This window comes from Carcharodon carcharias, chromosome 7 (genome assembly GCF_017639515.1).
Source record: "Carcharodon carcharias isolate sCarCar2 chromosome 7, sCarCar2.pri, whole genome shotgun sequence".
NCBI lineage: Eukaryota > Metazoa > Chordata > Chondrichthyes > Lamniformes > Lamnidae > Carcharodon > Carcharodon carcharias.
The window spans coordinates 126,869,470-126,883,500 of NC_054473.1; the positions used below are offsets into that span (position 1 = coordinate 126,869,470).

Genomic DNA, 14,031 nt, shown 5'->3' on the forward strand with positions numbered 1-14,031 from the left:
AAGCCATTTATATAAAGCGTATCTCGGGAAAAATCATTGAATTCAAGTGTTTCAATGTAAAGTCTGGATTCCCTGTCCCTCTGAACAATTTCCCATCCGCAATATGTGATTATATACAAATGTTTGCAATGAGAAAATAAAGCGACATGCTTTTTTAAAAACTTTATTGAAATGGTTTCCGACAAAAACACGATTGGGATCGGAATCATGGAAATTTACAGCACACAAGAGTCCATCAGGCCCATCGTACCTCTGCCGGAGTTAAACTGTAACGAACAAATTGCCTGAATATCAATCGTGGTATTTGATCATTTGTCTTTTGGCAAGTGTAAATGTAAAATTACAGGCGTTTTATGGAACAGTTAAATGTAAACTTTATAGATTGGGTAAAAGCAAAATACTGCGGATGCTGGAAATCAAAAACAAAAATAGCTGGAAAAACTCAGCATATTATGAAGAGTCATACGGACTCGAAACGTTAACTGTCTTCCTCTCCGCAGATGCTGTCAGATCTGAGTTTTTCCAGCTATTTTTGTTTTTGTTTATAGATTGGAAGGTGCTTTCACTTTTATATGTGGGAAAATGTCATGGTCAGAAGAATTCGCATTTTCCCCAATTGCAGTGTTCAATAATATTAATTCCTTCCCTTTCAACACTGCATTAAGGAGGGCGACCCTCCACCCCCGGCAATGTTGACCTTAAGCACATCGGGACACGGGGGGCAGTGAGTGACTGCTGCTGGACAGCAAGTCTGTAATATTCACCTTTTTAAGTGCCTGAGACCGAATAATTTCTAACCTCTTCGTCCAGAGACGAAGTGAAGGTTTGAAGCTAAAGGCAAAGCAGGAGCATTATCTTTTCAATGAGACAGCACAAATAATTACCTATGCAGCCAGTAAACACAGCCTCTTTTAAAATACAGCACAGTTACAACATAGACAATTAGCACAGCATCTTTGGCAACATAACATTGCCGTAGTACGTTGCTGGTTATTTCTGCATCTCTCTCAAAGAGGAGGACGGGATTTAATTGTAGCATTTGATTTCATCGTAGATTATACTTATACATGAATGCCTCTTTAAATATCAAGGAGACTCAAAATTAGTAAACATTGAAGACTGTTAAAAACTATATATGTGCACTTAGACAAATAGGGGGTGAATTTAACTGGAAGACTGAGCAGGGAGCTGAGGTTCCACTTCCCTGTGATTGACAGCTCGGCATCGCGTGCCGTCATTGGGTACCACTGCTCGTCACGTGTCCCCCAGGCCAGCCTCTCTCAATTAAAATTCAAAGAACCAGCCCAGGGAGGCTTGAGGTACGAAGCCGGCAAGTACGAAGCTGCTGATGATCCCGGCTGCAGGTGAAGGATACGCTTGCTGGCCAGGGGAGAATGTCTTCTGCCCGCGTGTGCCTGCCCGCGGTCACAGCGCTGCTGCTGCTGTGTGCCCTTCAGGCTTTGCTTGCCAGCAATGGGACCTCGGTGCTGACAGAGTTACTGGAAGAAGCTGGGATCTCACCTCTGCATCAGCTCACCGGAATCGGCAGCCACCCGGAGCTCCAGACAACCAGCCACCCAGTAAAAATGCAGAGCAGCGAGGATGAAGGGGGTACTCACGGTCGCGACATCGTGGGCTTCCAGATGGTTAAGTGGCAATGGGCTCATGTCCAAGGACCCTACCTGATAGCAGTGTGGATACTGGTAGCCAGCCTGGCCAAAATCTGTGAGTATGCTTGTTAATGCTCAAGAGATTTGAGAGGCGGTACGTTAGCCCATTAGGCCAGTGACAATGTAATAAAGCACAGCAAAACTCTTACAGTTACTGACCAGATACATCAGTTCAAGGAACTTCGGATACCTCAATTTGATGTAATTTCATTCGCTTTTCCCTCCTGGGAGCAACTTTTGAGATATACAGAACTGTAAAACTATTAGTACAGTTCTCCTGTTAATTAATTCTTTCATTTTGATTTGTAGCGGTCGTTCTAATCTCTACACATTACTCTGAGAGCAATTGACTTATGCTATCTGAAACTGTATGTATGTGAGAGAGAGAAAGATCCTGAAGAAATGATCATGTTTCTGAATCTAAAGGTCTCCCAGAGCTCACCTGTCAGGTTGCAGGTGTTTGTGTTGAGCTTTAAACTGTAATAGTTGTTTTAAAAGCCTGTGAATGCCAAGGAAATGCTATGAAGCAGAGCAGCAGTGATCCGTGTGACTCTATTCTGAGGTTCAGGTGCTGCAGGAGTTGGTGGGGCGGGGGGGGGGGGGGGGGGGGGGGGGGCGAGGGCAATGCATGCATCTACATGGTGTATTTGGAATGAGTGCACTTTGGGTATGGCTACTGCCCTAGAATAGAGATTAAGTCATAGAATCAAAGAACGGTTACAGCACAGAAGGATTTAGCTATAGCAGTATATGGCTGTATGGTGAGAGATTGCAGAGCTCAGGTGCAGAGGCATCTGGGTGTCCTAGTGCATGAATCACAAAAGGCTAGTATGCAGGTACAGCAAGTAATTAGAAAAGCTAATAGAATGTTATAATTTATTGCAAGGGGAATTTAATACAAAAGTAGGGATGTTATGCTTCAGTTATACAGGACACTGGTGAGACCACATCTGGAATACTGTTTACAGTATTGGTCACCTTATTTAAGGAAGGATATAAATCCGTGGGAAACAATTCAGAGAAGGTTTACCAGACTAATACCTGGAATGGAAGGGTTGTCTTATGAGGAAAGGTTGGACAGACTAAGCTTGTATCTACCGGAATTTAGAAGAGCAAGAGGTGACTTAATTGAAACATACAAGATCCTGAGGAATCTTGACAGGTGGATGTGGAGAGGATGTTTCCTCTTGTGGGAGAATCTAGAAATAGGGGTCACTGTTTAAAAATAAGGGGTTGCCCATTTAAAACCGAGATGAGTTTAAATTTTTTCACTTAGAAGGTTGTGAGTCTTTGGAACGCTCTTCCTGAAAAGGTGGTAGAAGCAGAGTCTTTGAATATTTTTAAGGCAGAGGGGGACAGATTATTGCTAGTAGGTGGGATGCAGATTTGAGGTTACTATCAGATCAGCCATGATCTTATTAAATGGCGGAGCAGGCTCGAGGGGCTGAATGGCCAACTGTAGTTTCTTGTTTGTATGTCCATTTGATTCTTGCCCTTTAGTTTGTTGGAATGATGGGTCTTTCCGTTGTCTTCCCAAAACCAAGATTATCATTCAAGGTAACAAATTGAAAGGTGTGTTTTTTGTTTTGCAGACCACCTGTTGACACAATTGATTTTGCTGCCTCTAACGTTTTAGATTGAGAACTGGGATGCATCTCATGCTCCCTGGAAATTATTCAGCATTGAATGTTCAGTTTGGCAAGGCAGATGATACTGAACCCAAAGCAATGCAGTGTGAAAATGATCAGTTTCTGCTGGAGACAGGAATATTTTGATCAGTTACTGAGCATGAGATTTGTGAAGGCTAATGGAAGTCTCTACAAGAGACAGTTTATCTTCCATAATTTCTCAGTAAGACATGTAACCTCCCAATAACATTTTTCACTGCTTAGAGAAGTGTTTTAAGTTAACATCAACATTATGCCAACCATGTACATTTGAGTTCAGGTTGTCTGACTACTTGATTTATTTAATAAAAAGCAAAATATTGTAGATACTGAAGATCCAAAATAAAAACAGAAAATGTTGGAAACACCTAGCGGGTCTGGCAACATCTGTGGAGAGAGGAAAACAGAGTTAATGTTTCAAGACCAATATGACCCTTCTTCGGAACCTGATTTATTTAGTCTGGTTTCCCTTAAGTGGACCTGATTCGGCAACATTTGGGAAGCTGTGGATTTGAATTGTTTCATGAACGAGAGCTCTTGTAGTAATGTGACTCCAGATGCTCCCCACCTTCTCTTTCTTCTTCCTAGCCCTGCTCTCATCTTGATTGTACTGTCTGGAACTTTTCTCTTTATAGGCCTCTCCTATCTATACCTATGTAAACAATTGGAACAACAAGTTGCCAGGTGCTTTGGACTCCAATATAAAACCCAAATGGAGGAGTGAATGACGTATTTAACATAGTGATTTAATGGTTCTTCTCATCTGTTAAGATCAATTAGAAAATGCTTTTTGGTGCTTATTAGCATTGCAAAGCAGTGCCACATAAACTGTCATGTTTCAGTGTTGCTAGCGATTAAAGGATATGAAAATGAGGCTGGATAGGGTGAAAATTCATGGATTTTGTTTACAATAGTGTCAACAGCCCCAAGATCCCTTGTATCCTCACCAGCCTTACTATGCTTCTAACCTCCACCTCCTCCTTCCACTCAAACTGAGACACACAAACCATTTTGTATCTTTATATAGTATCTTGTGAAGTTGAGAAGTACTTACAAAGATAAATTGGACATAGACCCTGGGTAGGAGTATAAGACTTTGGTGTGAAGCTTCTAGCTGGACTTGAGCTTTAGTCTTGTTAATGGCAAGAGTTCTGGCATAGTAGTATTGTCACTGGACTAGTAATCCAGAGACCATGGGTAACGCTCTGGGGACCTGGGTTCGAATCCCACCATGGCAGATTTGAATGCAAAATTTAAAAGCAATCTGGAATTAAAAGTCTGATGATGACCATGAAGCCATTACCAATTGTCGTAAAGACCCATCCGGTTCACTAATGTCCTTTAGGGAAGGAAATCTGCCATCCTTACCTAGCCTGGCCTACATGTGACTCCAGACCCACAGCAATGTGGTTGACTCTTGAAAAAAAATGGCCCCTGAACAAGAGCAATTAGGGATGGGCAATAAATGCTGGTCTAGCCAGCAACGCCCACATGAACGAATACAAACAAAACATTGCCTTTAATGTAGTGAAAAATGCCAAAATGCTTCTCCAAGAGACATGAGGAAACAAAAACTCCCCCTTGAAGGATATGATTGAGGAGAGTAACTCCCTTTTATGTTGGTATAAGCTTTTTTGGAATAGATGCACAAGAATTAGGAGCAGGAATAGGGCATTCAGCCTCTTGAGTCTACTCCGCCTTTTGATAAGATCAAGGCTGATCTGATTGTGGCCTGAACCCCTTTTTCCTGTCCATCCCCCATAACCCTTAACTTTCTTGTCGATCAAAAATCTATTTAATTTAACCTTGAATATATCCCCAGCCTCCACTGCTCCCCAATCCAACCCTTTTAAAAAGTTACTTTTTGCCCAATTCAAAGACCTCCAATTTCCAGCCATCAGGAAATGAAACCCAGCTTGGATGTTGCTCCGACTTTCCCACTTCCTGTCCTTGGCCCCGTACTCTGCTTTTCAATGGACTTTGCCACTCTGAGGGTCATGTCTTAGAATATTCATGAACAAAGTCACAATAGAAAATTTTGGTTCTACTGAAATGGTATCTTATTTTAAATCAACTGTTTTGAAATTGTATTCTATTCATGGCAGTCTTTAATAATTTATTTAGCATTTTAATTGAGAATGCAAACTTGTTGCAATATACAATACAGCATTGTAGAACTACAGATATGAAATATTATCGTCTTATGAAGAATCAGTCTGTTCTGAATGAGGATGTTGGAACATGCTGAGACTGTTGAATGAAAATGGGACAGAGTGTGAATGTTTTCTGATTATTCCTACTTTTGGGTTCTCAAATGAGCAAATGGAGAGAAAAGGTTCTTTTTGTAACATTTACCTACTTTTGGGTTCTCAATGAACAAATGGAGAGAAAAGGTTCTTTTTGTAACATTTAAGATTTTGTGCTACAGTAGAATCTTTGTCTCAATTTATGGGCTTAAGCAAGTAATTAAGAAGGCTAATGGAATACTATCTTTTATTACAAGAGGAAAAGTAAGGATGTTATGCTTCAGTTTGCAGGGCTTTGGTGAGACTGCACCTTGAATACTGTGTGCAGCTTTGGTCTCCTTATTTGAGGAAAAATGTAAATGCATTGGAGCTGGTTCAGAGGATGTTTACTATATTGATACCTGGAATGAGTGGGTTGCCTTATGAGGAAAGGTTGGATAGACTGGGCTTGTTTCCACTGGAGTTTAGGAGAGTGAGGGGTGATTTGATTGAAGTATACAAGATCCTGAACGCCTTAACAAGATGGACATCAAAAGGATGTTTCCTGTTGTGGGTGAGTCCAGAACTAGAGGGCACTGTTTTAAAATGAGGGGTCGCCCTTTTAGGACAGAGATGAGGAAAAGTTTTTTCTCTGAGGGCTGTGCAACTTTGGAACTCTCTGCCTCAGAAGGTGGTGGAGGTGGGGTCATTGAATATCTTCAAGGCAGAGATGGATAGATTCTTGTTAAGCAAGGGAATCAAAGGTTACAGGGGTTAGATGGAAATGTGGAAATCAAAAATAAGAAGATCAGCCATGATCTTATTGAATGTCGAAGCAAGCTCAAGAGGCTGAATGGTCTACTCCTGTTCCTATTTCTTATGTTCTTATGTTCTAATGTATCACTCTTGCCAAACAGGGGATAGGAATCAGAACTCTTTATCTCTCCTGATTTCAGCATTGGGAATTGATGCATTCTCAATAGTTATTTTCACATGTTAAAATTGTTATGCTGGGGGAAGAGATGAAATTCCGTCCTTTTCACCCTGTTGATTCACATCTATTTGTCCCAATTTATTTACCCCACCTGAAGGTGAAGTACAATCCTTGAAGTGCTCACCGCCATAGACAAATTTTTCATGGGTATGCGTTGGAAGTGAATGTCTAAGGGATTTGCAGCAGTGAAAATCTCTTGGTCGAGCCCATCCTGCCCACACGCACTTTCACTTTCCAACAGGAATCACTGGATAGGGATTATTAACAGAAACCATGGTGGGGTGAAGGAACTATTGTGGATTCTGATCCTCACGGGAAAAGTGCATCTTGAGCATTCAGTTCACATAATGTGGTTATAAATATTCTAGTGGAACTCCTGCAGTGTCTAATTATCTATAAATCAGGAACTGAGATGTTAAGTGCAGAGAATGGAGGCTTAGTCATTTGTGCCTTTAGATTAAAAAATAGCTTTACTGCTGGTGAAGTTGTCAGAGAGGAGATATTTGTGTTTTCCTTGAATCCAAAATATACCCACCCAATTATATCTGAAATGTCTTCTCCTCACAGGAAAAAAGTGCATTCATATAGCACTTTTCATGATCTCAGGTTATCCCAATGACATGCAGTCACAGTTGTAATTTAGGAAAATGCGGCAGCCCATTTGCGCACAGCAAGGTCCCACAAATAGCAATGAGCTACAAGAACAGATTTTGACATTTTTTTTTGGTTGAGACACAAATGTTGACCATAGCACCTGAGAGAGCTACCCTGCTCTTTGAATGGTGCCATGGGAGCTTTTTTAATCCACTTTGTGCCCACAGGGTTTGATTTAATGTCTCATCTGAACTACATCACTGCCAGCAATGCAGCACTCCCTCTGTAATGCACTGATAAACTAGATTATGTAATTAATTCTCTAAAGTTTGAGCTGTTCGATAGAGTTAAGGCTGACATCTTAAATGAAGTGTGTTGTACAAATACCAGCAGTATATAAAAACAAAGTGCTATAAAAACTCTGGCAGCAGGTCTGGCAGCCTCTGTGTAGAGAGAAACCGAGTTAATGCCCCGAGTCCAATATGACTCTTCTTTGGAACTGAAGAGGGGGCGGAATGTGATGGGTTTTATGCTGTTGAAAAAGGGTCAAGGGGCAGGTGGAGCAAAAGAGAAGATCAGGGATAGGTTAGAGGGCAAGGGCGATTAAATGACAAAGATGTCACAGAACACATGGCAAAAGAAGTGGTAATGCTAGTATTAAAGGCACAAAGCATTGGTCCAGGGTAGGTGTTAATAGCAGAATCAAGGTCAGCACTGTCTGAAAGCAAAAACATGAGAACAAGATACAGACTGATACTTGGAAGAAAAAATTCAAAATGGAGGAGAGAGTTCATGGTCTGAAGTTGTTGAACTTAATGCTGAGTCCATAAGGCTATAAAATGCCTAATCGGAAGATGAGGTGCTGTTCCTCCAGCTTTGTTGGGCTTCACTGGAACATTGAAGCAGTATATGTCTATGTTGGTGATATAGAAATCCAGAGACCTGGACCAATGCTCTGGAGAAACTGGGTTCAAATCTCATCATGGCAACTGGAGGATTTAAATTCGGTTAAATAAATCTAAAATGAAAACATCTAGCCTAAGTGATAATGACCAATTAACCACTGGATTGTCATAAAAACCTAAATGGTTCACTAATGTCCTTTTTAGGGAAGGAAATCTACTGTCCTTACTCAGTCCAGTTCATGTGTGACTCCAGACCAACAGCAAGGTAGTTGACTCTTAACTGCCTTCTGAAATAGCCTAGCAAGCCACTCAGCTGTGTCAAACCGCTGAGGAAAAGCCTACAGTATGTGGACTGGTTTAAGAAGGAGGCTCACCATCACCTTCTTGGGGGCAATAGGGGATGGACAATTAATGCTGGTTTTGCCAGCAGCGACTACACCCCATGAACAAATAATGAAACACTTACTTAGAAACCCTAGTTATTCATTCTATTTTTTTAAGTATAGGATTGGTTTCTCTCTTGCGTTCTCTGTGGCTGAGATCAAAAACTCTGTCAAGGCAAGGGGCTTCCCACCCTTCTGTCCCCTTTCTGTCCTTGCATTCTTTATCCTCTGCTAAACGTGCACACAGCAATTTAGAAGCTCACATAAACACCCTGGATGTTTTGAAGCATAACTGGACTTAACTGTTCGTACAGATTTTTAAGCCATTATCTATGTTTAAAAGGAAGATTCTGTGCAAGTAAGTTGCAGCTACATCTCTGACATCTGAGTGTCCAGTAAGCAGGAAGCCTGATAATGGTGTTTGTGAAACTCCCAAATAACAGGTCTATGAAAACACCACGTTCAGAAGGAGGTTCGCGGAGGGGTCAGTGCAAACCTTTTAGTTATGGTGGGTTTCTTTTTGCGACAAATGTTGTAGGACATTTTGCCCATCAGATGACGCTCCACAAATGAACTGCCCATACTTTACAGAATGTGTGTCATGTGACAAATGGCATGAATTTTGATTTGTTTTCCCCCTTGTCTCTTAGATATTACTTTTATGCTGCTGATTACTGGAAATCGAAGTCAATGTGACATCTGGGTTCTCATGAATGTGAAACCTAAGAGCAGAGAAAATGAAAAAAAAAAGCATGAAGGGAATGGGGTGAAGTAGTCAAATTAGATACAAGCAAAAGAGTGAGAAAGATTGAATAAAGAGAAAGAAAACTAAAACAGATTTGAGAAACCGCCACAAACAATTTACTACCTACCAGAATGAGATGCCACAGTTTCAGTTGTTCCCTTTCTGGACCTCCCAAATTTCAGTTCATGTCAGAAGCACAGAACAATCATTAATGGAATCCTTATGAAAGGAAACACCAGTCCTGTGTATCTGCAACAATATTCATTCAACATTGTGGGGCAAGCCCAGCAATTTCTGAACACACATGCAGAGGTTGATGTGAACTTCCAATTTGGTGAGGCTAACCGCAAATCCACCAACAATGTTATTATGAATCATAACTCCTGTGTATCGTCCTCGCCACAGATTGTTTTTTTATGCACTAATAATGTCAAATACCATGAATCCGCCATTATTTTTCCAGTCATTTCTACACCATAACATTTGAGCCATACAAGTGCCAGGCAATGACCATCTTCAAGAAGAGAAAGTCTAAGCACCTCCCTGTAACATTCATTGGTATTTAGTATCACTGAATCTCCCACCATCAACATCCAAGGGATCACCATTGACTGGAAACTTAACTGCACCAGCCACATAAATATTGTGCCCAGAAAGCAGGTCAGAGCCTGAAACTTTTGCAGTGAATAACTTAACTCCTTGACTCCCTGATCACCTTTTCCAGGTTATAAGTCGGGAATATGATGGAATACTCGGACTAGGACTTAACAACAGGAGTTGGCCATTTGCCCCCTCGAGCCTGCTCCGCCATTTGTAATATCATGGCTGATCTGATTGTGGCCTCAACTCCACTTTCCTGTCTGCGCCCCATGACTCACTTGTTGATCAAAAATCTACCTAACTCAATCTTGAATGAAACCAATGACACAACCTCCACTGCTTGCTGGGGAAGAGAATTCCATAGATTAATGACCCTTTGAGCGAAAAGAATTCTTCTTATCTCTGCCTTAAAAGGGAGACCTCTTATTCTTAAACTGCGCCCCCTAGTTCTAGTTTCCCCCACAAGAGGAACCATCCGCCCTTTCAAGTTCCCTCAGGATCTTAATGGTTTAATAAGATCACGCCTCATTCTTCTAAACTCCAATGGGTATAGACCCAATCTGTTCAACCTTTCTTCATAAGATAAGCCTTTCATCCCAGGAATGAGTTGAGCGAACCTTCTCTGAACTGCTTCAAATACAATTTTATCCTTTATCAGGAGACTTAATCTATACACAGTTTTCCAGAAGTAGTCTCACCCAGGCCTTGTACAGCTGCAGTACTTTTATATTCCACTACCCTTTCAATCAACCCCAACATTGCATTTGCCTTCCTACACACTTGCTGTACCTGCATACTTATCTTTTGTGATTCATTTATCAGGACACCCAGATCCCTCTGTACCACTGAGTTCTGCAATCTCACCCTATCTGCTCTTCACTTGCCTGGCTCAGTCCAGCTCCTACAACACTAAAAAAAAACTCAACACCATCCAGGACAAAGCAGCCCACTTGATTGACACCCTGTCCACCACCTAAACATTCACTTCCTCTGCCACCAATGCACGGTGGTTGCAGTGTGCGTCATCTACAAAATGCACTGCAACAACTCACTAAGGCTCCTTTAAAGGTTCCAAACCTTTGACCTCACCACCTAGAAGGACAAGGGCAGCAGACAATTGGGAACGCCACCACTTGCAAGTTCCCTTCTAAGTCACAATATCATTCCTTCATCATTGCTGTGTCAAAATCCTGGAACTAACAGCACCATGGGAGTACCTTCACCACATGGGCTGCAGCATTTCAAGAAGGCAGCTCAGCACCAACATGTCAAGGGCAAATTAAGGACTTGCAATAAATCCAGCCTTGTCAGAGGTGCCCACATCCCATGGAAGAATAACAAATTTCTCTTTTCTACCAAAAATATAAATTGCTAGAAAATATTCACATCCATTTCACGATCGTATACAATGTTTGCCCCACTGCATGCTTGAGGAAAGATTAATATTTTACTCCCAATACTCAGACTGAAATAATCCTTAAAAAAGTGTGTGGACACTTGCTTCCATTTCTACATGTCTACAGCATTTGCTAAAAATTGCTGATAATGTTACAAATGTTGCTGGGTGAGGTTATATTCTAGTTTCGGACTCAATGCCCACGTGAGTTATTGCCAAGAGATGACAATTTTAATCCGCTTATGTTAAGTCAGCAACTTTAAATGCAAAACTTGGAAGTCCAGTGCAAAAATTGGGGTGGTATTGTGCCCATGGGCAGGCAAAGCTGCTGAATATAAGTAGCAAGCAAATTCTTTGCTGGAATAGTCGCAATTTGTTTTATGCTGTTGAGGTGAAGAATGAACTTTGTGACAGCAATTTTCATCTTTTTGATAATAGAAATGTACCTAATCTGGGATGTGAGGCAAGAGATATCAGTTCCATTCACAAATATAATGAAGTATATGTAACAATGTCAACTTTGCATAATTTTCTAATTTTTTGCCCATTTTCGTCAAGAATTTGCAGACCACATCCACAACCTTCAAAAGGCCAAGTAATGAAAAGGCAAATATAATAATTGGTACAATATATTTGAATGCATTTATCCAAAGTTCTCATTGTTCCTTCAAACTAGCTGTACCTTTTAAAATTCATTTTTTGATATCTTTGATATTGAAGCTGGGACTTTATGTAGTAACACTCTGATTAAGAACCCAGTTTCTTTGGGAGACATTCAAGTGCTGCAGAGAAACCAAAAAAACTGATCCCAGTGCTAGGGATCTGAGATACAAATGAAGACTGGAGAGATGTATGTAGTATAAGGGTCTGGCACATATAGGGTTAATGTGGGACTGAGTACAGTACTGTTCACACAGTGATGTAAGAGAACACTTGACCTGCACCTAGGGGTCATTCTAGTGTTGGACAGAACTGTGTTTTTTGAATTCATTCATGGGATGTGGTGTCACTGGCTGGGCCAGCATTTATTGCCCATTCCTAGTTGCCCTTGAGAAGGTGGTGGTGAGCTGCCTTCTTGAACTGCTGCAGTCCATGTGGTGTAGGTACACCCATAGTGCTGTTAGGAAGTGATTTCGCAGATTTTGACCCAGCGACAGTGAAGGAACAGTGATATATTTCCAAGTCAGAATGGTGAGTGGCTTGGAGGGGAACTTCCAGGTGGTGATGCTCTCTGCTGTCCTTGTCCTTTTAGATGGTAGTGGTTGTGGGTTTGGAAGATGCTGTCGAAGAAGCCTTGGTGAATTCCTGCAGTGCATCTTGTAGATGGTACACACTGCTGCTACTGTGTGTCGGTGGAGAAAGGAGTGAATGTTTGTGGATGTGGTGCCAATCAATTGGGCTGCTTTGTCGTGAAGGGTGTCAAGCTTCTTGAATGTTGTGGGAGCTGCATTCATCCAGGCAAGAGGGAGGTATTCCATCACACTCCTGACCTGTGCCTCATAGATGGTGGACCGGCTTTGGGGAGTCAGGAGGTGAGTTACTCATCGCAGGGTTCCTAGGCTCTGACCTGTACTTGTAGCCACAGAATTTATATGACTAGTCCAGTTCAGTTTCTGGTCAATGGTAACCCCCAGGATGTTGATAATGGGGGGATTCAGTGATGGTAATGCCATTGAACATCAAGGGGCAATGGTTGGATTCTCTGTTGTTGGAGATGGTCATTACCTGACACTTGTGTGGCACGAAGGTTACTTGCCACTTGCCAGCCCAACTCTGGATATTGTCCAGGTTGTGCTGCATTTGAACATGGACTGCTTCAGTATCTGAGGAGTCGCGAATGGCACTGAACATCGTGCAATCATCAGTGAACATCCCCGCTTCTGACCTTATGCTGGAAGGAAGGTCATTGATGAAGTGGCTGAAGATGGTTGGACCGAGGACACCACCATGAGGAACTCCTGCAGTGATGTCCTGGAGCTGAGATAATTGACGCCCAACAACCACAACCATCTGCCTTTGTGCTAGGTATGATTCCAACCAGTGGAGAGTTTTCCTCCTGATTCCCATTGACTCTAGTTTTGCCAGGGCTCATTGATGCCACACTTGATCAAATGCGGCCTTGATGTCAAGGGCAGTCACTCTCACCTCATCTCAGGAGTTCAGCTGCTTTGCCCATGTTTAAACCAAGGCTGTAATGAGGTCAGGAACTGAGTGGCCTTGGCAGAACTCGAACTGGGTGTCAGTGAGCAGGTTATGGCTAAGGAAGTGCCGCTTGATAGTACTGTGGATGACTCCTTCCATTACTTTACTGATGAACGAGATAGACTGATGGGGCGGTAATTGGCCTGTCTGGATTTGTCCTGCTTTTTGCGTACAAGACATACCTGGGCAATTTTCCACATAGCCGGGTTGCCAGATGCCAGTGTTGTAGCTGTATTCAAACAGCTTGGCTAGGGACGTGACAAGTTCTGGAGCACAAATCTTCAGTACTATTGCCGCAATATTGTCAGGGCCCACAGCCTTTGCAGTATTCAGTGCCTTCAGTCGTTTCTAGATATCACATGGAGTAAATCGAATTGGCTGAAGACTGGCATCTATGATGCTGGGGACCTCTGGATGGGGTTGTGATGGATCATCCACTCAGCACTTCTGGCTGAAGATTGTAGAAAATCTTTTGTACTGAAGTGCTGTGCTCCTCCATCATTGAGGATGGGAATATTTGGGGAACCTCTTCCTTCAGTGAGTTGTTTAATTGTCCAGCACCATTCATGACTAGATGTGGCAGGGCTGCAGAGCTTAGATCTGATCCGTTGGTTGTGGGATCGCTTAGCTCTGTCTATCATTTGCTGCTT

General features: G+C 42.1%; 1 protein-coding gene across 1 annotated transcript in view; it reads left to right on the forward strand.

Annotated features, from left to right (window-relative positions):
- The first annotated feature begins 1,394 nt into the window (after nucleotides 1-1,394).
- Nucleotides 1,395-14,031, forward strand: part of slc9a5 (solute carrier family 9 member A5) — a 291,194-nt gene continuing 278,557 nt past the window's right edge. The window contains exon 1 of the mRNA XM_041191673.1: nucleotides 1,395-1,725. Coding sequence (XP_041047607.1) covers nucleotides 1,395-1,725 — 331 coding nt within the window. The remainder of the gene's footprint in view (nucleotides 1,726-14,031) is intronic.